General features: G+C 40.4%; 2 protein-coding genes and 1 long non-coding RNA gene across 3 annotated transcripts in view; 2 read left to right on the top strand and 1 right to left on the bottom strand.

Moving 5' to 3' along the window:
• The first annotated feature begins 908 nt into the window (after positions 1 to 908).
• On the top strand, positions 909 to 11,123 carry LOC136995291 (uncharacterized). The gene is made up of 3 exons (XR_010886851.1): positions 909 to 2,499; positions 6,631 to 6,744; positions 10,786 to 11,123. It is a non-coding gene; the product is annotated as an uncharacterized lncRNA (long non-coding RNA).
• On the bottom strand, positions 4,625 to 24,711 carry LOC106490831 (betaine--homocysteine S-methyltransferase 1). The gene is made up of 8 exons (XM_067315483.1): positions 24,514 to 24,711; positions 20,383 to 20,515; positions 15,198 to 15,316; positions 12,367 to 12,558; positions 11,643 to 11,790; positions 10,565 to 10,747; positions 5,499 to 5,727; positions 4,625 to 4,991 (listed from the first exon to the last, which is right to left on the bottom strand). Exons 1-8 carry the CDS (start codon positions 24,550 to 24,552, stop codon positions 4,817 to 4,819), a joined length of 1,218 nt encoding a protein of 405 aa, XP_067171584.1. The 5' UTR covers positions 24,553 to 24,711; the 3' UTR covers positions 4,625 to 4,816.
• Positions 24,712 to 24,912: 201 nt separating this feature from the next.
• The window catches only part of DMGDH (dimethylglycine dehydrogenase), a 47,143-nt gene continuing 44,184 nt past the window's right edge, over positions 24,913 to 27,871 (top strand). The window contains exons 1-2 of the mRNA XM_067316433.1: positions 24,913 to 25,028; positions 26,932 to 27,097. Coding sequence (XP_067172534.1) covers positions 24,913 to 25,028; positions 26,932 to 27,097 — 282 coding nt within the window. The remainder of the gene's footprint in view (positions 25,029 to 26,931; positions 27,098 to 27,871) is intronic.

Below are 27,871 nucleotides of genomic sequence, written 5' to 3'. Positions count from 1 at the left end.
CACTGATTTATCCCTAGCTGATTTTGAGGTATTCCCCGCACACCTCCTACCCTGTATCCTCCTCGACCTCGTCCTCTACTTCTGCCTCTTATTCCTTGATTTGCTCGTTGTAACATTGCTAATAATCCTGCCTGATTTCTCTTTGTGGTTTCTTTTTCCCTATTATTGTACACTTTCCAGCTGATTGCTTCCAAATTACTAAATCTCCTGGGGAAAAAGGAACTTTCACATATACTTTATCAGTCCCCGAAATTGCCTCTCGTAAAGGGGCTAATAATACTTTACTGTTTTGCTCTTGTTCCTTCCTCCCTTGTCTTGTTCTCTGTGCAATTGGGGTTCGTTGCGCTTGTCTTGGGCATGATGAATGCCCTGGCGAACCCTTCGGTGTTAACTTAATCTGGATCGCTCCAGTATTAATTGATTCTGACGGTTTTACCGCCTTAATACTATCAGTATCACTATCGTCCCCTGCATCTATATCGGACATCACAGGGGCCGTCGGTGATACTAAAAGTGATACATCCTCTGGCTCTCTTATTGAATTTTGTATTGCCAAACAAGTCATACACTTCTTATTACCTACACATCCTTCACATTTTGTTTTATCTTTTTCGGGATGTACCAACAACATTCCACATTCTCTCTGCATATCTGGATGATTACGTATATCATAAAATAGATCAACATATGGTACTTCATCCCATTTTTCAAGTTCTTAACAATATCTCATTAATGGACCTATAACACCCGGATCTAAACTTCTGTGTTCAGGCCACCGGAGTCCATCATACTCATATTGTGGCCACCAATTCGTACAATAATCTATAAATCGACTTTTACTCATACTCTGAAAATATCCCGCACTTTTCCAATGCTTTAATAAACATCCTAACGGAGAATTATCCGGTATTACCATGGTCTTACACATTCACTCCACACACACACTAAATCTACGGGGTAGAAAACGGAAAGATAGCCTCTGCTGGGAAATAAAAGACCAAACCGAACTCACGAGACAGCCACGTATGTCCGTGAGTGCTGGACCTGCGGGGCTTTCGCTCCGTCTGACGGCCAGCGCCTAGGCTTCCACAGACCAGACCTCGAGCTCGTTAGCCCAACCTTGCGTGAATCGCCGTCACGTCTTATTAGGCAGGCACCCAACCAAATATTACAATAAAGCACCTTCGGGCTTACCACTTTGGGACGTCAGGAGCAGCGCAGAGCGGGCGCAGCCGATGGCTCCCCGAGAATTCCTCGGTGCCGGCACGGAGCAAAATCGGAAAGCGAACCGTCAACACTACTCCCGAAGTCCCACCTGGGTCGCCAGAAAACTGTTGCCCGTAAAGAAACACATAACTACGAAAGCAGTTATATGCGGTGCTTTATCCAGGGCCTGGGGTCTCAGGGACTCATGTCCAAAGCTGAGAATCCCAACCCCCGTTTACCTTGGTTACATATTTATAGTGTTTGGTTATATAACACTATTTGAATACAATCAACATAGTTGCTAAGTTAGATATTTGATTTATAGTGTTTGGTTATATAACACTATTTCAATACAATCAACAGAGTTGCTATAGTATTCGGTTACTTAACATAATCAACAGAATTGCTAAGTTACACGATTGTTTCCCATTTACGGTTTCTTCAGTTACCGTTGCCAAGATTCGCTTATCATTTACCTAGTTCATCAGACCGTACAGTTACCCAACACCTGTGATTATACTTTCATGCGAGAATCCCAAGTATAGCCTATTTTAATCAATATAATGTAACATGGGGAGATGCTCCCAGCTTCTCTCCTCCCCCCCCCCCCCCCCCAATCTGGTGCCAGTTACAATGGAGGCATTCCTGTGCCTCACACTCCAAAAGGGAGGATGTCAAGACTTTGAGATAAGGCCTGCCTGGGCACCAGGACCTTGAGAAACAAAGCCTCCTCTCACTGCTGGGGAAATGTTAACTGTTGTGGTCTGGAATTATCTCCTCCTCCTCAGGACCTTGAGAGACAACACTTGCTTTCACTGCTGGGGCAGTGTTAATCATTGTGGACTGGAATTAACTCCTTCTTACCCCAGCTATGGGATCTCTCCTTGGGACCACCACTGCGAGAGTAACGCAGTCATTCACAGTCACTCAAACTCCTTTCTTCAGTGCTGAAGAGTGCTCAAGACATCTAGCTTGCCATTGGGGGTGTTTGGCCACCCCCCCACCCCATGACTGTGGGTGTGATCCTCATAACAACGATGGAGGAGAGTTGAACCCTGCAGCAGCCAAGAGCCAGGGACTGCGCCTGCAGTGTGAAGGGAACTGCAACTGGCCTAGCGACTCCACCTCCACCTTCCCCTGAAGGGTATAAACAGGTTGGCCCCAGAGGCCATCTTGGGCTCTTCGTGGGTGACAACGGATCTGTCAACTTGCGGAGCCCCTTGGGACGGGGTTGCCCTCCCACAGTTACTTCCCCAGGATTGAGGGTACATTGGCCGCTGAGGCAACGCGTAGGTAAGATCGATCAGAATTGGTTTGTCTGCTTCATTCGTTTGGGTGGTTACAGTTAATATAAATTAGCTAGCTTTTCTGTTTACTAAGTAGCTACCATTAGCACAACTTTTAGTGTAATTAGAAAATACATATTCTAGTTGAGCTAAGTTTCTGTTAAAAAGAATTGTTGCTTTGTACCGTTGTAACTTGTGTAGTAAATTTTGATCTTTGAAATAAGTTGTGGAGCCATGCAGTAAATCTCCTTCTCCCCCTCCTCCCCTCCCTCATGCCACACGAAACCCACACTGTCCGGGACTGTAAAAAATAGTCAGTCGTCCCGCAACCGTTCTTTTTTAACCGGATATCTAAAAGTAAGTGCCTAAAATCATATTTGAGCAAATTCTTAAATGTCATGGTTCTTAAACATCTGATTTGTGAAATGATCTCATATTCTCTTCAACAGGAATTTTTTGAATATTGAATTTTTTTAAAACAGTCCAGCTACATCTTTTGCCTCTGGAAGTCCCTAAACTGCTAATGATTGCTCAAAGCACTTCTTCAGCAATTGCAGATTGTATTTTAAACCACCTTGTCGCACATACCTCATTCATGCTGGGTGCATTCAGAGGTGATCAAAGATCTAAGTTTTTGTTTTGCAGATTTTGCATCATTCCACTTTCTGCAGGGAGGACTTGCAGAAGGATTTAGGAAGGAAAGGGGTTTAATGTGGTGCAAATACACTTATATGGATGCTTTCTAAATAAGCTACACTTAAAAGTATCCACTTTCTTGATTAGTGTTTTTGGCTTTAAGGCAAATTCTCCAGGTAGTAACTATTTCAACCTGTTACAAACATGGTGAAGGCAGATGAGTTTCTTTAAAGTATGTCAGCCAATAACAGTCTAAAAAGGATATTTGAAGTTTCCCATTAAAGTGTTACATACTAAAATGTTTCCTGGACTGCAGAATATCAACATAGCAATAATGACATGGGCTTACACATAAAAAGTAGCCCAACAAAAGCTTTCAACAATCTAACTTAAAGGATGATTTTTTTCATAAAGGTAATGACTTTAATGTAGAATGGGTAAAAATGAGATTCTAGAGACAAATCTAAATTTTGTGGTGTTTCACAAAATAAGCTACGGAAATGCATCTTTTATGGTTTTCAAGGGTAGTGATGCCTTTGCTAAGAAAACCCATCTCATCAAGTTCAGTGTACTAATGTCCTTGGGTTTTTTTGTTTTGTTTTTTAACTTGGGTGGATTAATCTATTTCTTAACAGTATTTTCCATGTCTTCCTAAAACTAATTTTCTCTAGAATGAATCAATCTGCTAAAAAAACCATCATGGAATGTTTTATAACTCTTAGAAACAGGAGTTTTTGGAATTTTGCTATATTTTAGGAATCTTTCAGTTTTTAAGTGCTATTTTGAGATAAGCGTTTCAAGTGAAATATCCCAAAACTAGCTGGTTCACTTGAAATTTACAGTTGTTTACTGGAGGTATGTTATTCTTTTTGAGCTCTTATGTTTTAAGGTGTGCAGATAATACAATTACTATTCTGTTGTGTTACTTTTTTTCAGTTTTTTAAATTTCAGAATCATCTCTTAAGTCTTTTAGTCTCCAGAGGAGGAAATCCTGTGTATACGGCACCTTGAGACCAAACAGTGAGATTTATCTACCTGTCCCTTTTGTTTCCTGAAAGTTCTCTCTGAATCTTTCTCCTGCATATAAGAAATTCCTACACAACCCCATTCTTATTTTCCTTGTCTTTTGATTCAGTTTCCAAGTTGTCTTTTTTAGTTTACTCTATTCTCTTGAAGTCAAGGAGGTGACTATTGATAACTGTGTGTCTGAAGCATTGCCAACTTGCATGTGCCTGAAGTTCCCCTCAACAAATCCTGAGGTCTGAGGAAGCTCCTACATAGTCCCAAGCTGAAAACAGACTAGAGTGGAAATTCAGTCATACAGTATTTATAGATGGCTTTTTCTTTCTTTTTCACTAGTGAGTCGAGCCAAGTACTATTTTCCATGTATTTCAGTGTCTATCCAATTAATGGCACTTAGCTAAAGTACAGTAGTTAGAATAGCTCAATTACAATGAGAATCCAAACCTCCTTCTGATTGGGGGGTTTCTAAACTATTTGTCCAGACAAAGATTTTATTGTCAAAGTTTGACATATGTAATTTGTAATCACATTCTCTCTACATTTAGTTCCTCTCATTGCATGTTATCTGATAAATTATCAGGGTCCTCATCTTCACTAATTCTCTCTTGTGAAGCATGAGATGCTCTGTAGATAAATCATTCTAACATTTAGGCAGCTGCAGGGGATTAGAACTTCTGTTTCTGAAAGAGCTCCTTCAGCTGTTGTTCAGTTGTTGCTTCTTTCTGCTGCATCAGCTCTCTGGCTCCTTTGGTCACTCCCCAGCCATCTGGCTTTGACATCGAAGGACAATATGGCCTGCCTGAAGCAGGCTTCAGATTCTCCCAGTATTCTTTTCTTGCCCTAAATAAAGAAAGGAAACTTTAATATTTCTTCGAGCATCTCATAATACTAACTGTGGCTTAAACCACAATTGCAAAGGGTTGTCTAACTTGCATAGACCAAATTTAAATTTCAATAAAGGAAGATGAATGAAAGCATGCAATGAAATGCTACATATTTAAAACGTGTCTTGTCATCCCTCAGGAGGAACACTGTAAGCCACTCACTATTAGGAGCTGTTTTACACGAATATGTCAGTTTTTTGATCTTAACTGTCATGAATTACTTTCACATTCATTCAGACCAAATTTTCATTTAAAGGGGGTTAAAGATTTTTGGAGCTTTCCTACTACCCCTTCTTCCCTTTCACTGCTCCCAGATTAGATTTAATTCTTCAAAATTACTAACACATAGAATGGTTACAGTAGTATTTAGCTCTCCATATTAGTTAAGTCAACCTGCTGGATGGACCAGCATAAGCCACTGCAAAGCATATGCTGGTGTCCTTTCCAGTTCGGATATACATACCTTGCTCTGACCCAGGGTTTGGTATGCATGCTGAGGTTGTTGCCCCAGCTACCATGTTTCTCAGAAGCTTCTGGCAGAAAACCTCTTTCAGGAGCCAGCTCCTCAGCTATTGCTCGGATGTGATATGGCTCAAATCCACAGCAGCCCCCAATGTAACGAATTCCTAAGTCATAGGCCTTTCTTGCATATTTTTGAACATCCCATCTAGTGACAATTCTTGGCTCCAGACCTGAAAGGATATTCATAACTTAAATTTCCAGTGTGCTTCTTTTCAGCAGATTTTTAGTAAGAAATCACATGTTGGGACATTTGCAGAGTGTTTGCAGGTCTGGCTGTAGATGTAAATATTTGAACTGTCTGAACTAGTATTAATCATGCAAACTTTCAGAAGTCTAGCTTCAGATGCTGTTATGCTCTGGTGAGCCATGTGTGTTGTAAGCTTCCTTTGTCTTGCAAAAAATAAAATAAAATCTGAGACTGATCAAGCCATAAGTCACATGCTTGCCATTCTGCTAGAGTTCTTGGCTGGAGTATTGGAGTTTTGGATGTTACACCACTTCTCAGAAAAGTTCTGAATGAGCAATCAATAGCTGGGAAATCTGATTACAGGACTTTAATGTGGGAAAGGAGATGGTATCAGCTTACCTGCAACAGAAATAAGCCTGCTCATTATTCCTTAGGAATGCTTTCTACACTTCTTTTCCAAGATCAGCTAGCAGCAGCCAGTTGTTTCACTAAAAACTGGGATCTGTAGCTATTTCTTAGCCCATCCCTTACTCAGTTACATCCCAGCCTTAAACAGTGTGGTGCTTCAAGCCCACTTCGTTTCTTGTGGAAAGTTCTGCCTGTAGGTGACTTAGGATAGCTAAGATGCAATCTCTCTTGAGTCCCTCTCCCTGTTGCAGGTTGTGGTGAGCAGAATGAAGGGACAACAGGGTTGAGAGGAAAGACTTCTGGACGAAAAGAAATATAGGGAGAAAAGAACTAACAAGGAAAAGCACACATCAAAGAGAAAGAGACAGAAGAGAGGCAGAACTGGAAAGAAAAGACCAGGGATTGGAGGAGAAGCTCAAAGGAATTAAAATAAAAATACAGGAGGTAAATCTTTCCCCTTTCTTACACACAACTGCAGGAGATGAACCACCATGGTTACGAGGAGAGTGCAACATGATGTCAGGACTCTGACCACTCCACTGGGCACAGAAGCCGTGGTGAGGTATTATGGCTTCAGCTTCACAACAGAGAGGTAGGATTCTTCTCCCTATGTCCTGTCACAGAAATGGCTAACAGGCAAGGAGAGGGTGATGCAAAGCAGATCTGATCAAAGTCTAAGGAGGAGTTAAAGAGGCAGGTTCAGAAAATAAAAAGCAGAAGGAAAAAAATTAAAATGTTCTTAAACAGAAAATTACTGGTCTCAGAGAGAAGGACTGGACAAAGGAAAAGCAGATGGTCTAATGTAGAGAAGTAAAGGCAGATGAAGCTAGCTTAGGAAAGCTGTTTAAATAAAAGTAAGTTTGTGTGCAGTCCTGCAGTTGTACGAGAAAGCATCAGAAACACCAATGTATGACTCCTTGTCTCTCACATGTCAGTAAAAAGCTAATGCAGAATTGATACAAAATGGATGAACATAAGAATGCAGCATCTTGCACTCATTTTTTATTTGCATAAGTGACTAAAAAGTCCAGGTGAACAGTGTCTTCTCCATCACCCACCTTGTCACAATCAGTCCTTGTGCTTCAGGAGCATAAGGACAGCACCAACCTCGCCTCTCTGAAGGAGCAGGGACAGACCACACCATGAGAACTGGCTGTGCATGTTGTGAAACAGTGATGGAAGACAAGAAGTACCATACGAAAAGAAGTTGCCATCTAGATGATGTTTCCCCTCCGCCCCTTCCCAAAATTCAGTAACATTCTATTTCCCATGCCTGTCATTGTACAGCATTTCTTTTCTTGGCTTTATTCAGAATTAAAAATCTACAGCTTGACAGTTTGGAAATTTATACCAAAAACAGATTGAAATTTTCATCAAGTTTTGATGAGAAGATTGTAACTTGCTCCTAGATTTAGCCCCTCTGTGCATCTACTCTGGAGATAATTGGGTATGCTTTGGCTGACCGGATGTTTTTTTCTAAAAGACTGTCCTTGGTTAACTGGTGACATTTGAGAGCAATTGCAGTAACACAGAAGGAAAGACACAGAAAACTAGAAAAAGTTCTGAAGATAGATAAATACTGTTGGCATCTGGACACTGCAGTTTGCCAATACAACATAGCCAATGTCTTTTAGCAACTGAGATCTTGCTGGCCTGTACAGAGGTTATGTACACTTCAAATATTTAAATGCCTCTTTGTGCATAGTACCTTCCACAAAAAACAGAGCTAACTGGGTCAGTTTAACAATGATTTACCAAATTGCTTATCTGCCATCAAGTGATCAGTTGCTCCTTCTGGGTATTGAAAACATTCACTGAACCAGGCTTCTGCAATTCACTCATGAAATTTCTGAAAACTGACATCTCATAAATTGCTTATAACATATGAGCCAACAACCAGAACAAATCAAAGAGTGAATCCTTCAATTCAGTTGATTACTTACTGCATCTGTTCTATCTTTTTTGCTTGCAATCAGAGGAGTTGTATAAACGAATGAATAGGCTAAATGAGTTTCCAACACTTAAATATCCCAGAATATTTTCAGAACCCAGGCATGTTATTATCATCTAATGAGTGCTCAGGCTTATGCTTTAATCTCTTTCCTTCATTTATGTAGAAAGACGAATGAAAAAAAGATTCTCCTGAAAATCACATCTACCTCTCAAATTTTTGTTATAAACTCAAGTTTCAAATGTTTCAATACCATATTTTATAGACTGACCTTGAGAAGAGTGCATGATAACTGAAAATGAAGGCATTTTTCTAATAAACTTTAAAACGTTTTAGCTGATTTTGTCCTCCTCTCTTTAGAGGACATGATTTGTTGAATCCCACGTGGAAATAAGCCCTAAATACAAAAGCCTTGTAAACACATAAAGTGGTTGACACAAAGTGGTTGAATCTTTCAGTCTTTTCAGATTTTTTTCTGAGCATATTAGTGATGAATTCATTTCCAAACTGCTAATCCATTTATTAGCAACATCAAAGAACATATTCCCTTCTCTAGTCTCTCTCTAATCTTACTTATATTAGACTGTTACACTTGCATGACTGAACCATTACAAGTTGCAATAATCATGCACCTATATTAACTATCCAGTTCTGTATATACATTGTACATTAAATCTCTATACTTCTAAACATTATAGGACTTGTGGGATATATATCACAACACAGAACGCTGGGGAGCTCCAGTCCAAAGGCATTTAAAGTCTAGTTTTTTAATGTATTTGCTCTAGTTCATGTCTTCAGGCTGTTTTACAGCTGTCCTGCACAAGGTTCTATGTATACAGCACAAGGAGGAACAACCTTGTTCTGCACACCACCCATATCAAATGAGCATCTCTCCGGAAAAAAAGATGCAAGAGTTTGATTTTTATTTTTTGTATTAGCAAGATTCAAAATACTTGAACTTGGAATGAAGTCAGAGGCTAGACCTTAATTTAGATTATGAAAAATGACGTTGGATATCCTCCTGAAAATTCTGACTCCTGCTCACTTCTAAAGTAGCATTTGTTCCTCAAGTTCCTCAAGATTTACTTTTTTTTAAAGGTTATCCTTGGTTCAGTCCTTCCTGCATTTTTAAGGAAACAGAGACCATGAATTTGGAACAGTTTTCTGTGAGAAGCCAGTACAGTAAGCAGGAAAGAAGGTATGACATAACTGAGATTGTATGTTGTGCAGACAAAATTGAAGAACATACTTTTACCCAGGCTGAATTTCTTGGAAGAACCTTGGTAACTGAGTAAAGTTGGAAAAGAGTTGAAACTTCAGGGTACAAAATTCACCTGGACCAATAACTTGCTTGTAACAGAAGTAGCAATTCCAAAATCAAGTTAGGCTACTTGAAATCATACTAGGTCACATAATTTAGAAAGTGTTTGGCATTGTACTTACTTACACTACAGTTCAACCCATTTTGAATATTGTTGGCTACACAGAAAGTCACAGGAAAGGAAAACTAATATCTGTAACTGCTTAAGTGAATAGCATTGATATTGGGAATACAGTAAAAGATAATCCAAGATTTTGGCATCTGAGTAATCAACTGAATGACTATTGAGATAACATCTATTATCTTCCATGTCCTGTTTTTTAAGGAGTATTTCCTATGCTGAGCAATGTTGTCTCCACATGGGCTGATAAACATGACTGGACTGGGGACTGACTATAAAATTGTAAAGGGATGCTCTGTATTACAGAAACATCAGTAAAAAATAACGTAGAAATAGTCATATTTCTTACTACACACAAAAAATCCAGTTCTAAAAATTACATGTTTGGGCTCCAGTGAAGTGGAAGAGTTGAAGAGTTTGGAGACTGACTGGGAAAGAGCAATTTCTGAGTTTGCAATGGGTGGATTTTTGACCAGGCGATTGGAACTATTTCTTCAGTGTTTAGTCCAGCTGGAAGAGACACTTGAAATAATCCCAAACTTTACAGAGATATTAGTTCTAGGGAGTCACTAAACAAGAACAAAGAACAACTGAAGATACGTGAGTATATTCAATCTGACTTCTGGTTTTGTGGTAAATGCTACACTGCAGCATTCAGAAATTCAGTTTCAGAGGTGAAAGAGGCATCTCTACTGAAGTCAATAGAATTTAATGCACTTAATCAGATTTGAATTTAGGTCATGACATTAACTATTTTCACCATAATTTCCTTTTCCATTGCATGCTATGATGCTACTGAAATACCCTCTCTATATGGATGATGTACAGCAGCACCGTTCCCTTCTTTAACCTAATATTAAACTGCAAGCCCTCTATGCAGAATGCCAGACAGAATAATGGGGACTGATGTTACTGAAGAGAAGGAAGCCTTGCAGGCTCAGCTTAGCTAAAAACTGGGGGGGGGGGAAAAAAAGAAAGAATCAGACAATTATTAAAAAAAGATGCCCATGTCTTACCAAAGGGAAATTCTGGAAGATCAATAAATCCCTGCTTCCCACAGTCAGGTGTATGGAAAGCAAGTGGTTGGGACATCAGATGTGCTTTCAGTTTAGCAGCCTCCAAGCCCTCTTTCATAAGCTTCACAGTTTTCAGGCAAGTATCTGAGTCAAAATGGCAGTTGACTCCAACAATAGAAGCACCTGGAAGGAGGAAAATAACTTTTCAATTCACTTTTCAGGAAGTGGGAGGTGAAAGTTCTTAGCCACGGCACTCTGGAAGCGAAGCGGTCCATCTCTACACTACCACTGTCTCTACTACTACCACTACTACTTAACACAAGGCAGTTGGGTTAAAGCCAACCTCAGCACTCCTGAGGCTGATCATTCCATTCACATCTCAGTTGCACTCCTCTTTGCTTCCTGACCGAAGGCTATGATGAATCACATTTCTCACCCCTGTGCAGTTGCCTTTCTTATCAGTGAAAACAGGTGTACGGCCACATATGCAAATGTCTAGCAGGTTCCTAACACAGGTCCTGCCTTTGGATTTGAACTCCAAATCCAAAGAAAAAGTGTAGTTCAGAACAAATAATAAAACCTCTGCATCATCCATCATGCCTTCTGTCCTTCTTTATTTTCCTGCAGAAAATACTGCCATGGAAAGACAAAAGATTAAGTTTCTCATGCTCTTCTCTCATCCAGGGATGTGAATTGTACTCCAAACATTTCAAAAAACAGGAGCAGAGAATCAAAGATGCGTTTGGGTTCTGCATATGTTTCATAATTCTAAGCCCAGAATTTGGAGTTGACTCTATAACCAAATTTGAATAGTTTTAGCATTTGGTCTACTTGATATTAGCTACCTGTGGGTATTGCCCCTAATACCACCTTGTTTAATAAGGATTCCATAGCTGCATTTCTATACATGTATTTTTTCAAGACTTCTCTACTAAATTGCACATGGAAATTCTTCTACAGGATCAAAATTTTTATTAGATGTAATCAGGTTGCTTAAGATACACAGCCATTTATCTCAATGTTTCAGGGCCTTACTCTGTTTCATAATTTTAAAAGGCAGATTAAAACAGATTCTTACCAGCCTTTACCAGCTGGACAGCACATTGTCCAGGTGGCACACCATGCATGTCTCCCTCTGGACCAATGCACATTGTAGCTGCAACTGGCTTCCCAGATTCTTTTAGAACTTCAACTGCCCAGACAGCTTCTTCAACATGTTCAAAATACTACAAGAAATTAAAACTGGACTACTTTCTTTCCTTGGAGATGAAGCATAAACACATTAATTCAAATTCAAAATCTACCAACATGACAACGACTTGAGCCTCTTCTGATTTACACTAGCAAAATTCTATTGAATTCACTTACTGCACAGGAAAAAAGGATAATAAAGTCAGCACATTGAACTAATCAAAAAATAAGGATACTCTTGTTCCAGAATAAGAATGCCCATACAGGGGATTAATTAGGGATTTATCCTGAAAGAACTGTCATCATGGGTTGATTGCTTGCAGACTACAGGAAGAAATAAGGACTAGTCAAGATCACATTCACCTCTCTTCTTTGTATTTGTACAGGATTTGACTTGACTAAAATAGAAATTTAGGATTAAAAGTTCTAGAACACTTAAGGATACTACCATGCATTTACAAAAATATCTGATACTACTGGAATAAAAGTTTCGCAGAAGATTTTAAAGGAAGAAGCAATATATACTCCAATTCCCCAAAGTAGACTAGACACCTAAAAGTTTACATGCTATATCAGTTGAAGGTGTATGTTATTTTTTTTTATAGATTTACCTCTGCAATTAGGAAATCCACATCCTTTTTCACAAAGACTTCTAGCTGCTTTCGAAAGACTGCTTTGACCTCTGCTTTATCCTTGCAGCTTAAGTATGATGGTGTTTGACTGACTCCTCCAGCCACTAAGGCATCACCTTCCTTAGCCACTTCTTTTGCAATGTCACAAGCAGCTTCATTAACTTTCTGGCCCTATATGAACACAGATTACATCAGTTTTACCTGGTCAGAGATATGCATGTAAATTTAGAGCACAAAAAGAACAAAATAGTCAAAAGCCATAGTGAGTTCTTCATATTCATTTATAACTTTCTTTTTTTTTTAAATAGCCTTTTTGGGTTGATTAGGGAGATTGGCATCTTTCAAAAAAAGTAAGAGAAATGTTAGGAAACAAGGAATTTCTTGTTACCTATAACTTATGATATTATTGAACACTGATACAAAAGCATATTAGCTCTAATACATCTTCTTATACAAATAGTCCATAAAAAGCAAATATTTGGTGTGAAATAGAATTTCCTCTCTCTCTCAGAAGATGAGTTAGGGGTACCTAAGTGTATTTGTTTATGCCTCTATTTTGAGATTCTGTGGGTGGAAGAAAAAAAAGTAGTAATTTCAATTATTATTCATTTTAATCTTTGATTTATTTTAGTATTCTATTAATTTTCAAAATTTAAAATATAATATCCATATACATTTATTGAAGTTATTTTTAAAAAGGTATCGTTACTTATCTGACATAAAGTTACCAATTTAGGAATAGTGAAATGGAACATATTGCTATATATGATTAATTACCTAGACTTAAAGACACATTCCCTCTATACCTAAATCAGGATGACTAGATCAGCTGGTAAAAAAGAGGTTAAACTGGGAAAAAAAATTTTTTGGAAAGGATACATTATTTGGAATGGGTAAACAAGTATTGACCAGAGCAGGTTTCTCTGTGGCGCGTGGATCACTTCTAGCCTCAGAAGCTACATAGGCTTCTCTCAGCTGAAGTTTTTCATGGCTGCCTCAAAAAAACCAGCTGCTTGTTAAGGCTATTGGTGCCACAGAGTGTCTTCCATTTGCATTGGCGCTCACGTACACGTTTGGGAACTCCAGGAGCAGGAGCCATAAACCAGTCAGTGCCTGGAGGAACTTGCCCATAGATTTGGCAGCAAATCAACCTTGAAAGCTTTGCTGCAATGCATTCTAGTTTCCAGCTGCTCTCCCAGACTCGTATCGTTTTGCATGGCAGCAAGAATTGCAGAACGGCTCTTTGCAGAGGCATCGCATTTCTGAGACTACCACTTGAGACATTTCAATGTCATATCTGTTGACTATAAAGGTATTACATTTCAGATGAATTTGGCCGTATGACCTTATGCCTGATGTTTCACCCACTAAACAGCTCTCTGTGGGGAAAAAGGTATTTTTTATAAACACCTGAACTGCTATTTTTACTATAAACACTGAAACACTTTTGAACTGTAAAAGTAAAGCTGTAAGCAGCAATAAAGCATTCATCCTCTCATTGGAACTCAATCAGCTAGTCTGAAAGAGTTAATAAAAATGTATGCTAAATATGGGCACATTCTAAATGGGTATAAGAAGAATGAGAAAAATACTCATTAAAATGTTGGTTCTGACTTCACCCAGTGAAGTAGAACCAGTCTGTTTTGAATAATTCCCACATTAATAACTTCTAAGCTGTTCACAGTATCTCAGTATTCATAATGACCAATGCTTTTCCTCCTTAGGATATGAAGAACTCTGGTTCATTCTACTCATATTCTAGTCTGTACAGAAACAAGCTCTAGGCTTATTATTAACTGGAAAGAAGTATGAAATTAGACTGTCATACTTGCATAACAGATACATCTGTTTAACAGATTTGTTTATTTTTATTCCACAAGCCACTCACATGGGTGAGAGCCGATGTCAAATATGATTTGAGAACAACATTATATATTTCATCCTGATATGTGCAACAGTTTTAGGGTAAAGGTGATCTCTTAATTAAGCCTCAAAAGCTTCTCTAGTGTCCAGATCTCTCTAAATTTCTGGGTTGGGATAACTTCACAGCTATAAAGAAATTCTTTCCTCTTTGCCCCCTGAAGAATCCTCTTTATCTACCAGAGGCTGGAACAGACTGTACGACCATAGAGGAAAGGATTAGAGAAAACACCCAATGGTAAATCTTCTAATCTCAGAGGAATTATCTATACATGTTTGTGCTAGAAACCCCAGTGGACCTGGGACCTGCATCTAGTGAAGGCACCCAACAGCCTGCAGCACCTATCTCCTCTGTGTAAAGGGTAAGAAAACACCATCATAGTACTTTCGTTGCTGTACCAGGTTACCCCTACACATGAGAAGGAGAATTTTGACCATAGTATATACCTTGGATTTATTAGTTGTTACTTTACTGAAAATATGATTTTAAAAATCATGTAGTTCTTATTAGCCAGTCATTGTTCTCTAGGATTCTTCACTCTTTCTCTGAATGTTAAAGCCTTTCTTTTTTCAATTGATTTTGTTGTCTGTGCATTTAGTCTTCCCCATACTCTTTGTATCAAAACCTCAATAAACTAATCTCAAATTGGAAGATGTGGGCATCCTCTTTCCTCCCTTCATCCTTGTCCCATTTTGTCATTTTTTTCCCCCCATTAACCTTGTCTTTCTTAATATTCCAGACTATGGAATCATATCATCTCATTCTCTGGTCCTCAAATACAGGCAAAACTGTTATGAGAAGATGTGAAAATACTCAGTAATCTCTCTACTAAATCTTTTCAAATGAATCCACTCTTTTCATACCTCCATCAAAACAGTATTTTACTCACAGTTATCTTCTCAGCTACATAATTTCCCCTGTTCTCTAGCTTGTCCTCGCTGGCATAAAAGGTAAATGTCTGCAGAACATTTGATCCAGCTCTGAGGAATTCCCGATGAAGCTGACGAACTGCAAAGAATTAAAAGAGGCAAGGAAGAAACATTTGGTACAGTTATTACTATTGTTATCCCCAAATTAAATGTTCATTGACTTTTATTATATACTATTTTATTTTTGTTCAGGAAGAAGTAATAGTACTGTAAAATAAGTGATATTGTATTTACTGGAAGAGCCATTTATGATATGGGTAGCAGCAGTACTACATGCTACATGGAATTCCTTTCTTCCCATTCTTAGAACAATAAGTAGAAAACTTTCTCTTTAGCTATTCTCTGCTAAAAATGACTGAAGATTTTCATTTCACTTCACCAGTAAATTCAGTTTTGTCTTCCACCTTGCTTATCTTCTACTTTCTGCAGTCCTTCAGACCTCCCAATTTCACTTTATAGAACTGCATAATAGTTTGGGAAGGGAGAGCAGATAACTGGCAAAGTGAAATATAATAAGGGATAGCAGATAGAAAGATCAGCCAGTGAAAGAAGAAGTCATACCTTCTGAGCTTCTAAACTACGAAGAAGAAAATAGAAAAAAAAAATCTTGGAAATAAATGAAGGGACAAGATGATATTTATAAAGAATACTGTGTTCCATTATCTCCACTATTCTACTAATATCCTCCTTCTACACAACTCAGCCTCAGCCAAGATCAAAGCTCTATTTTGCTAAGAACATACTTAATTACAAGATGGCTGGTTGCTCCAGAAAAGTGAATCCCAATACTGACTTAACTCTTCTCTTAAAGTTATCCATGATGATTTTACTACAGAGACAAAAGTTCTTTTGAAGGAAAGGCTGGCACCAGTTTTAGTGGATGTGTTTCCTATATCAGGTCTTTGGGAGCAGGCTCTCTAGAAGCAGTTCTGACTTTGTCACTTTGTAAGCAGTACACTGCAATTGCCATAGTAGCAACAGAACAGGAATTGTCAATTGATTTTATGTACACCCACAAAACAATAATTATTAAAATTTCTAGGACAGTGCTGATCATGTAAAACAGCGTTAAAAAGCTCAAAAAAGCTTATAGCAAATACATGAATAATTTATCCCCTAGATATTGTATACAGACATGAGAACACTGCAATTTCTATAGCGACATTTAGAGATGTTTTCCTGAAGTCTCTGTTTATAAGCCTCATTGTCTACAGACAAGCTGTGTCATTAGGCAAACATGTGAATGCACCATGAGAATAAAATCACTGCCTTCAGCTACAATAAACAGCCTTATACACCAGAAAAGCTCAAACAGTAGTTGCTAGAGTCAATCTGCATACACATGAGCAAGTCTGCTTTCAGTGAGGGACCAGCGTTCTTTGCTTTTCTCTGCTACTATAGTATTTCATTTCTAATAACAGCCTTGAGTAACCACACTGATCTAATACAATGCTTCTTATGCCAGCAGTCAGAAAGACTTACCCAGGAACATAGATTGTAGTAGAGCTGCAGTTCAAAAAGTCCTTGGAATCTGCCTGAACTATCAGGATTAAATTTCAGTCTAACAACCTTTAAGCAGAATAAAAACATTCCTAGTGCAGGGAGTCTTTTTTTTTTTTTTCCATACAGCATTTAAATAGGCTATTGAACCCCTCTGTACATTTCTAATGTCTTGTAGCATGCTCTTCTATCCTCCCTCATGAAACAACATTGAAGAAAACTAGTCAGGAAACGAGAAAAGAAATCTGCAAATATTTTCACAAACGCTCTATGACATTTCCATAATAAACCAGATTTATTTACCTCTACAGTTAGTGCTCTTTCAATATGATTGTGGCATTCCTGGAAAAGTGCTTGGGATTTGTATGAATAAGGATGGTGACATAGTTGGCAAATGAAACATAATTAACATATATGAATAAGGAACTTGCTATCCCAAACTATCAGGTATGTGAACAGCAGATTCTTGAATATGTTCATATTTAGAGAGAAAGAATGGCCCTACAAGTAAAGTATTTGCCTGAATCTTATTTGATCTCAGGCAGATAGTTTTTACAGCTAGAATAGAGTTACAAATATCAAGTCCAAGCAGTCTGAACAACGCTATAAAAAAATCCAAACCACCCTGTAATTTACATCTTGTGTGACTTCTAGCATGTTACTTAAACTGTCTTTTCCCCCACCATTTGAGAAATGGGGACAACAGCTACATATGAAGCTAAAGAGTTAGCAGTTGGATGCATCTTAGGAGTCAGACATACAACATTGAGTTCTCATTTCAATCCACCATAAGATGGATATATCACAAGCGATACGGACTTAAACTAACAGGAGATGGGGGCAGTAAGTGGATATACATATTGCTTAGTACAGAGCAGTAGCCAAGATACCTGATCCTGCTTGAATCTATTTAGATCCCATTTCTCAACTCGTCAGTCTTGCAAAATTTCCCCTGTCACATAACAGAAATAATGGCCTTCTACTCACTCATTTTTTTTGCATTCCTTGCTACATTCTCAAAACCTCCCTCCCTTTCCCTCTCTTCTTACAAACTGAAGAAGGGCTTGTAGTTGTGTGGCTTTTATACCAGCTGGCCCAGCCAGTTGCTCTTTGTGTTCTTCACACCTGCTTCCAAAGTAACATGACCCCTGAGAATGCAGGAGCAAAGAGCAGTAATGGAGGGGAAGCAGCACACTGCACTAAAAGAAATGAATACATTTCCAGTTAAGGGTATATTTATAAATAGCCTATAAAGGGCTTATAAAATGTTATAAGCATGTCACAGACATGAGCAATATGTTCTATAAATAGCTATTATCACATCAGTAGCAATTACTAGATGGCTGGGCTCTAACCTATGACAACTAATCACTTATTTAAGACAGATCTGTGTGTCCATTTAGCTTAAGCCATTTACACGTTTTCTCCATATAAAATATGTCAAAGAAAGCCAGCTAGCTCAACAAAATTTAAGAAGTTACTGAAGGCATGTGTTAGCTAGGTGTCTCTGAAGCACCATCTGAGAACAAGAATTCACTTTCAGTTAGAAGCAGTATCTCAGCAAGGCAAATGGTTAATGCTGTCCAGATAAGTCAACTGGCATTAGCCTATAACCAGTAGACCCTTTCTAGATTGAATCACTTTGTAATATACACATTATTTATCAGATGTGATACAAGAATTAAAGAGGTCCAGAAAAAGGTAACTAATATTGCTAGAAACAAAAAATTCAAATTCGCCTTGCATAACTGGAAAGGCATTTCTATACAGAAACTCTCCCAAATACAGAAAATTGAGACAAAGAGTACTCTCTGAGGCCTCTTAAAGACTTTGATACATCAGTCCAGATTACTTGGGAAACACTTGGATAGCATGCTGGTGAACAATAGAGGAAAACAGAAGCAAAATATGCCTTCAGCATTAGCAGTCCGGCCAGGTGCTTGGGGATCCATACATTGAAGGGCCATTCTGTCCTCACCAGTCCCTCCCATCTCCCATCACGGCTTCTTTCTCATGTGCAGGTAAGTGCTTGACATAGGGATGGTTATGCTTGACATAGGGGTGCCTCTGCTTCAAAGTGGCAACCTGGCTCCGTGTAAGCCATGCCTTACATTCCCCACAGACTGAGATCTGCACTTCTGGTTGAGGATTTGTGGAGAGGATCAAGGGCTTTTGAGAGGCAAAAGAAATAAGCAAAGGGGAGATAAGGAGCATGGAATAAGTGCTTTGATTTGTAAGATGGGATGTGCTAGGAATCTGCTGTGGGGGCAGAAAAGGGTATAGGTGTAGAGAGAGAGGCGATGGGATGCATTTTTGGGAGGTGAGTGCCAGGCAAACTAGGTCATTATCCTTTAAATCTTAGCTGGAGCTCTGCATTATGCAAGACTGTCCCTGACCCAAAGATAGGCATGTTTCGCAAAAAGCACCACTTAAAGGCTGGGAAGGATTAGGGTGAATAAACAGGTAAGTGTACAAAACAATGTGACAGTCTCCTTCTCCAGAGATTTTCAAAAGCCGCCTGGACGCGATCCTGTGCAACATGCTCTAGGTGACCCTGCTTGAGCAGGGGGGTTGGACTAGATGATCTCCAGAAGTCCCTGCCAACCTCAACCATTCTGTGATTCTGTAAAGAGGGCTGATAAGATCTCTCTCTCTCTCTCTCTCTTTCTCCTTCCCCTCCTCTTCCTTCTTCCCCCAGTATAGGGGAAAAAGATTAATTTGGAAGGGCATACACTTAAGATAGAAGAAAGAAAAAGCTTTTTTTCCAGAATATTCTGAATTGGCTTGTGGGATTAACTGCACATAGTATTACTAGGACAAATGATTTGTTGTAATAAAGCATACATAAATAGATAATAGTATCTGCAATTGTAATATTTATGCTATACACTATAATCTTTATTCTATAAGGCATTAAATGATTTTGTTTTGTCCCCTCCAATGCAGAGAATTACGCCAGTAAATGGGAGAGGCAGGAGGATGAGGTAAGACCCTGGCCACAGCAATTGGTGCAGCTTTACTGCAATTCTTAGGTTCTTATGAGGTATATCATTCCCCTTTTCACAGTGGAGCCAGATGCATTAAATACTCCTCTTCCATTCTACTGTTTATTTAAAGGTGTTATTTTTCTGAAAGAATTAATAAACAAACTGTATTGGTTTATAACAATATAGAAGTCCTAGAATGATCAGAACACATCAAAACAGATAGTTAACTGTAGAATTCCAGCATCACAGGATGTTGTGAATCATAAAATTTTATATCAGCTCAAGAACATACTGGACAAATTCATGAGGGAGAAATCACTGAATATTATCAAATACAAAGATACCATATCTGGGTCACAAAGTCCCTTGGCCACACATTATTGAAGAATGGGAGAGCATTCTGGGGAGGTATCACTATACATTTGCACTACTCTTATATTCTTCGCCAGCCAACTGATTTTGGCCAGTGTTAGAGGAAGAATGTGGGGTCAGACGAGCTTTTGGTCTGTAATTTCTAAGGCTATTCTTAAGAGTGTGTCATGCTACATTGTCAAACACCACATTTATTTAAAAATCTGCTATGAGTTCCTATATATTTATTATACACCCAACTTCATTTATCTTCACTACAGGATTGCTATTCTCCAGTAAAACTGACCTGCTTCTGGATGTTCTACAGTTGCTTCAGGGGTCCAAGGCCCAGCTTTTACATATCCCCTCTTTTCAAGGGCAAAGACAAATCCTCCATCTCCGATCACAATTTCTCCAGCATCTAAGCGCTCTAGAATACCCTGAAGGAAGCAGGAAGAGAAGTTAATAATTACAGTTCTTCAACTTTGTAGGCTTTCCATGTCTTTCTCTTCATCTCTTGTATTTGTAAAGACAACAACATATATATTTGTGGGCTACCAAAAACATCATTACCATAAAAATCAAAACTAATCCATTTTTTTCCTTTAAGTTATCTTTTAAAGAATGGTAAATGGTCTGTTTTACAAGAACATAAGGCATATATGCATATATATTACAAAGACTTTTCTCTAGTAAGTTTTATTATATTTCAGATGTATGGTCCCCCAAACTGGAAGTCAATGGTCCAATTCCATTCCTATGAAAGTAAATGACACAGTCCCAACTTCTCCTGTAAAATGTGTGTGACAATTTTTTTAAATGAAACACTAGTGTTACTGATCAATTTATTAGCACATTTGTTCTTTAGCCACAAAGGTCATTTTGACAGAGCCACAACACAAGGAGTTTGTAACACTAGATGGCACAACAGACATATTATAAAAAGTATAAATGTAACATTTTCCTAGCAAACAAGATACATCTCAAAATGCTGTGATCCTGGCCTTTATTTTCTGACAGGCTATTTTCACTAGCTTGGGTTTGTTTACCTAGACTTACAAAATGAAACAAAATCCTGCTTGTTTTGCACATCCCAGAAATGTTTTAAGATGCCAAATTACAAGCATTACAGCATCCTATGATTAACCTTGCTTCTGCCTTGAAACGTACTCTAATGAAAAGAAAGTGGTAATTTTTTTGTAAAATGTAAAACATAAGAATATATATTGACTGGACCTAAAATATATTTCTGTTGTATTCCTTTCATTGCTTCATTGGCTGGTTCAAATCTTCCACAAAGTACCTTGCTATTACAGAGCATCTCTGGGTACTAAATTCTGCAATTAGATCATAACCATAATTCCATTTGACTTTAAAAAGTGGATGAATGCAGACCCATTACATCAGCAAAGGTAGTGGGTACAGAAAAAAATATATATATATCAAAGGTAAGACTGAAATTACCCTCCATAGGTGTCTTTTCTGATGGCATACTAGTGTTTACTGCTGTAGGCAGTAGTGAATGAAAACTGGAGGGATTTGGAAATAAAAGCCTTATGGACGTACAGTTGAGTGTGGCTTGTGTACTGAGTGGAAGGGTTTGCTAATAATTAGTCTCCAACCTTTAATAAATTATCTTTCTTGATAATTCCTGCTTCATTAATTCACTCCTCTCAGATGGTACATCCAGGAAAGATAAACATTTATGACTTCTCAGCACAGCCCTTTAAGAAGGATGAGAGCATGTCTTTCCAACAAGAAGGAGCACTGTGCCAACTATGCCAGTTCCTGTACCAAGCATAGCAATGTAAGGCTACTCTGAGGCTACGAAGCCTGGCTGACAGGGTCACAATTTTTGGCTCCGGCACTGACACGGCAGCAAGGTTATGGGGCTTCTCTGCACAGTGCTGCCGTGCAGATATATGAGCTTGGGCAACTGGTCATTTGCAAATCTCTGCATCACATTCCACTGTACATTGTGGACTTGCCAAAATACTGACCTCATTAACATCATGACTTTGAGAATGTATGCAAGCTTTTATCCCGATTTCAGCAGGACTGGGGCAAAACTCAGTCTACAAAACTCACTAATTTGCAGTGAATCTCCCAGTCATGCCTGTCTATTAGGAAGATTTAGTTATAACAGTTGGGAAGCTTTGTAAAGATCGTGTTTGCCATTAACCAATCTGCAGTTGCAACAGAATGCCTCAAATGGGGCCTGAAAAAGCCATCCAAGGGATTACAGGGATCATCAAGTCCCTGCTTCTTTTGCCTACCAAGGAATCTTTTATGGAGGGAGCCTGTTTCAGAAGTTTAATATCAAGAGAACAGGAGTGCAAGGGGAGAAAATCTTGAATGTACAAGCAACCTCAGTGGTTGCTTGTAACTAAAGATTATTTACATGTTGACATCATATATGAACATTATATTTAAATGCACTGCAGTTAACAGAGTTTTTTCTTCTAACAAATCACTTCTAGGATTTTAAAAGCAGTATTCCTTCACAATTCTAGCATTTTTAAACTACAGTTTAAAATAATGTTCATTTTTGACATACAGAAGCAACATAAGCCACGATTTCATATAACATGGCATATTAACATACAATATATTGCGATAAATTAAATCTAGCACTGGGGCATCTAATAGCAGATCAAAGGTGACATGACCACATAGCACAAGGTACTTAATATAAGCTTACTTCATCAGTTCAGATTCATTCAAAATGGAAATAAATTCTTAGCAGATTTTATATCATCTCTTCACACAATTTAAACTTTATCTGTACTGGATAAAATACCACTGGTTTAATAAGCACATAGCCAGCATAAATTCAGCACCAACACTGTTTTATTCTGCTCAGCAGAAATACAAGTGTGTTTATGCCTGATCCAGATCAAATTTATACTGTCAGGTAACCCAGTAGTACTCATATCTGGTATTAAATAACAAGAAACAATATCTGTAAAAAGCTAACTAAGGCTTTTTTGAGTTGTCTTTTTACTACTTCACTTTTGCTACCATGAATGGAGTTGTACCACATAGTACACACACCTATCCATGAAAAGAGTGCAGATGACTATATAATGAGATCCTCCCATCCAACTTTAGGAATCTAACTGAACCATATAAGTGAAAAGTCTGTCTGATCTACCTATGTCTTATCTTTCCACCGGTGGAGGGAAAAATGTATCTCAAAACAGCTATTCAGATCTTAAGAGAGCCCTCAAGAGACGCTTATATCTGTCCATTCCCTGTAGGGGGAACGTAGGGCATTTATATTCTTCTGATAGGTGTCCAAAATCAGGCGGCAAGGGTATGAGCCAAAAAAATAAAAAGCAGAACAAGTATCTCACCACCTCCTTCATTTATAGCTGATCTACCAGAAAGGCCCAGAACTTGTAGAGTCCTTCCCACATCCTTCTGTTCTCTTGCTGTAGCCTTAGCTGTTACATACATAACAACAACAAAAAAAATTTCTGAGTAAGAAGCGTACTATGAATGATGATACTGTCCTTCTGAAAGGAAGATGGAATATGTAATTCTACAGACCCCTCAAGCAGTGGTGCAGGGTGACAGTACAGGTCTGCAGTCAAAGAGTTTGATTTAGACATTGTTCAAATGTCTGCCTTGATGAACAGAATAGATGATGCCTGAATAACTTTTTATTCTGGTTTATTTCTTTAACTAAATGAGAGTGCAAAGGGCATGCATACATTGGAGACTACACTCATATTACAAACACTGCTGGCATTTAGTCATATAAATCCAGAGAAGAGCAATTTGGGTCTTTTAAATAGAGCTGGCAGGATGCTGGAGACAGAAATCCCATCCAGTGAGGATTTATGCTTACAGCACCACATTTGCAATTTTAATCTGTTGTGAGCACCGTTTAGTTTGCACATCAAACAGGATTAAGCAAAATGTTTTTTGAACTTTGGTGTCTCCAATCCGTGTGTTCTGAGAAATCAAAATTCTAAGACAAAGCCGTTACAGCATTAAGTTCAATCTACACTATATATCATAATGGTGTCCAGATGTTTTTAACGGTTCTTTGCTGAGTAAGTATAGCTATTATTATGTTTTCGGTTTATCTTCTCACCATATGCCCTTAACTGCAGAAGCGCTGCGAACCTCACTCGTGACTTCGCAGGGCGCAGCTCGGGGGCCGCTTTGCAGCAGGTCCCCGCAGCGCCTCCAGGCAGGCCCCGGCCGCCGAGCGCCGCCGGGCCCCGGGCAAGCGCCCGCCGAGGTCCCGGCCCGCTGCCAGGGCCGGGGCCGGGGCCGAGCCGTGCCCGGGGCTGCCGAGCAGCTGCTCTCCCTCTCCCGCTCCGCGCCCCGGCGCAGGGCTGCCTCTCCCCTCTCACGGGGCCCCGCCGGCGACGGCCCGGGCCGCGGCGACCGCGGCGGGGCCTAGAAAGGTACGGGGGGAAATTACCCTTTTGCCCTGTTTCGTGGTCTTCCCGATCGGCAACATCTTCCGTGCCCAGGCACGCTGCCCCGACGCTGCCCGACGGCTCGGCACGCCGCGGAAACTACTGGGCGCCCTCCGCCCGCACCTTTATACCGCGGGCGGGGGGCGGGCCGCGGCAGCAGCGCCGCGGGCGACACCCCCGGGCAGGGCGGCCCCCCCGGGCAGGGCGGCCCCCGCGGGGCGCGGGCACGGGTGGGCGGGCGCCCCCGGCTCCCCCTCGGCCAAGGGGCGGGCCTGCCGCCCTCTCCGTCAGGGCTGGCCCCGGCGAGGGCCGGGCAGCGGCGGGGCCAGGAGCTCGCCGTCTCCCGGGAGAGGCGCAGAGCCGGCGCTGCCCGTCGCCGCCGCGGGCGCGCTGTGTGCGGGATGGGCACGGTGCTGCGCGGAGCCCTGCGGCGGCTGCGCCCCCCGCGGCGCGGCGGCTGGCCCGGCCCCCCCGGCGCGGCCGGCCTGCGGCCTCTCGGCGGCGGCGCCCGGGGCCGGTGAGTGCGGGACCGCGGGCGGCGGGGGGTGCGCGCAGCTGCCGGCCGTCGCTCCGGCGGGAGAGGCGAGAGCGCGTGCGGGGCCGCGGGACCGGGGCCTCGCTGGCACGACGCGCGGCGGGGCGCGGTGCTGCGGCGCCGGCAGGAGCTGCCCGGGGCGGCCGTTAATGGTCGCACCTCCGCGCGCGAGGCCGCCGCGCGCGTGCCCCGCCTGAGGGCAGCGGCAGCGCCCGGCCGAGCCCCGCGGCGGCCGAGCGGCTTCAGCGCGGCGCTGGGACACGGCCCAGGCGGGCGAGCTTACCGGGCGGGGCAGCCCGCGGTGGGAGGAATTTTGCGTCTTCTGCCGCGTAGCGCGGCTCTGCCGTGCGCACCGAGCGTCCCCGGGCCCCGAAGGCCTCCCCGCGTCGGGGGCAGTGCGTCTCTCTGTGCCTCTGGTGTCCCCGCCAAAGACCAGCCCCAGGCTGGGGGAGGCGGTGACCGGCTGAACAGGGGCCCCGTCTCTCGTGTTCTGGGTCACACCAGCGAGCCCAACGTCAACTGTCGTAACCGGCACAGCGAAGCGCCTGGGTGAGTGCTGTAGTTCATGCCAAAGATGCCCCTCAGATTCTCACCGGGCTTCTGGGTTTGAAAGAAAAGGTTTGAAAAAAGTTGAAAGTCAAAGTGAGGCAACGTCAAATTCACAATGTAGAAGATGCATAAAAAGACCTTCCACACCTGAGCTTGATTTACATTTAGCTGGTAAAACTTAGTGTAGGAGTTTGTGTAAGAGCTTCACATCGGTCTGTTAAACAGCTTACTGTTAACTTGAAAAAAATTAATGTGTAATCTCAAAAAAGAACACATGCAAGTATTATGGATCACGTACAAAAAATCTGTGGTGGTCTGTGCTCCTGTTTATTTTCTTTTTCATTCATTCCCACATAGTGAATAAGCATGATGTGTATTCCTCCTGCATTTACAGTTAAAATTTCGTACTGTTTTATAAACTCTTCATTCATAATAGATACAACTAATAGTTTTGATTTCTGAGTGGGGGATAGGTGGAAGGCTAGTTAAACATTAGATAGGCATTTGCCAGAGAGGCTGCAAAGGCAAACAGCAAAAAGCTGTATGCCAGGACGGGGGAGATAAAATTAAATGAATATTGAAGAACTGTCCTGAAGGCACAGATACTGTAGTTTCACGGTAGTCTGTATTGCTGTAGCAATAAGAGGTCCCACCTTGTCTCACACATGAGAAGCTGGCTGTTTTTAATTTAGATAAATTTCCTGCTCTGGCATGCTACTTGGCTGCCTCTGGAAGGGACAGTAGAGGTGAAGATCAGACAAGGTGGAGCAGAATGGGGCTATCTATGGCAGCGGTACTGACATTGGTTTAAAGTGATTGTGAAACTGCAGCATAGTATAGTAGCACGTGTGAACCATTCAGAAAAACCTCTTTCCATAATGTTTGGGTTTAGCAAAGTAGAACATGTCAAAACAGACAGAACACACTTTTTTTTTTAAAGATTTTCTCTTTGTATTACATATACTATGGCATTTTTGAAAAGCCAGATGTTGGCAGTGTCATTTCAGGGGTACAGTTTCTTGCTGATAGAGTTCACACATAAGGGTAAATTGGGCAAATAGCAAAGATTTAAAGTTGTGAGTGGAAGCAAGCTTGTTCTGTTCTTTTGGTTAGTACCATATATATATATGACCCTTTAAGACCATTTACTTTAAAAGCAGATTGGAAGAGTGAACAGGTTAGGTTCTAAATCAGGTGGGAAGATAAAGTGTCATTTATTTAAATTGATTGTGTCACTTAGAGTCCCAAGCAAGCAACAAGGTAATATTGTGGCTGGAGCTGTAAATAAAAAAGATGGACAAAAGTGCAACTGTCTTGTTTGTTATTTTTTCCCCAGGGAAGAAAATCCATCTCCTTCCTTGGGGAAAGACAGAGCAGACACAGTGATCATCGGCGGTGGTTGTGTTGGTGTTAGTCTAGCCTATCACTTGTCTAAAGCTGGCATGAAGAATGTTGTTCTGCTGGAAAAATCTGAGCTCACTGCAGGATCTACTTGGCATGCAGTAAGAAACGTTTTGTTAATCTTCCAGATTATCAACAGTTTGTATATCTAATGGTGATAGAACTTTTCATGATCCTCATATTCCCTGGCTTTCCAGAGATTAATTAATTGTCCTGGCTTTTTAATGGATACAACCTTTAGCACTGAGTTCTGTGTAGACTTGCTATATGAATTTTGAAAAGTTGGTTCAGCTATCCATAATACACTTTTCTCATTTGTAAAATTTGGGATAAATGTTGTATTTTGAAATTACTGGATGGGAGGTGCTAAAATACAAAGATAACTGTTAATATTGTAATATGTTTGTTGCAGTTAACTGGGCTCAAACTTTTAAACTTTAGTTTAATTTGGACTTTTTAAACTTTAGTGTTTATTTCTAAAGTAGCCTGGTTTATACTGCAGGCTGTATCATTGGAAATGGTTGCATTGGCATGCATAAGCTAGAAGTGTGAAATTTGGCTTCATTTTTTGTGTAATTGGTTTTCGTATATATGCTGTCCTGAAAGAGAGGTGATTAAGGAGCAGCATCAGTGTCCAGTTCTCAGAGAGTATCACTGTCCCAGAAGTTGACTCTTACCAGAGACAAGAGCTTTCTTTTCTGCCACTGATGTTATACAAAATCTTGAAGCAGCAAAATGAACAACCATGAACTGTTGTTCCAGGGCTGAATGTTTGTCTGTACTCTAAGAGAAAGAACTAGAAAGACATATAGGTAATAGTGACAGCTGGGGACACCTCCAGTAGTTACACTAATATAGTGGAGATACTGGTGCAC

The sequence above is a fragment of the Apteryx mantelli genome, chromosome Z (assembly GCF_036417845.1).
Source record: "Apteryx mantelli isolate bAptMan1 chromosome Z, bAptMan1.hap1, whole genome shotgun sequence".
Classification (NCBI taxonomy): domain Eukaryota; kingdom Metazoa; phylum Chordata; class Aves; order Apterygiformes; family Apterygidae; genus Apteryx; species Apteryx mantelli.
Note: the sequence above shows the minus strand (reverse complement) of the source record. Positions and strands in the feature narration are given on the sequence as shown.

What these genes read in the sequence shown, in the direction of transcription:
- LOC106490831 (XM_067315483.1), bottom strand. Translation starts at nt 24,552, where the DNA reads ATGTTGCCGATCGGGAAGACCACGAAACAGGGCAAAAGG. An exon ending in ATGTAGCTGAGAAGATAACT is followed by an intron (nt 12,559 to 15,197) that starts GTGAGTAAAATA and finishes GTGTTCATATAG; the next exon opens with GGCCAGAAAGTTAATGAAGC. An exon ending in AAACCCTGGGTCAGAGCAAG is followed by an intron (nt 4,992 to 5,498) that starts GTATGTATATCC and finishes TTCTTTATTTAG; the next exon opens with GGCAAGAAAAGAATACTGGG.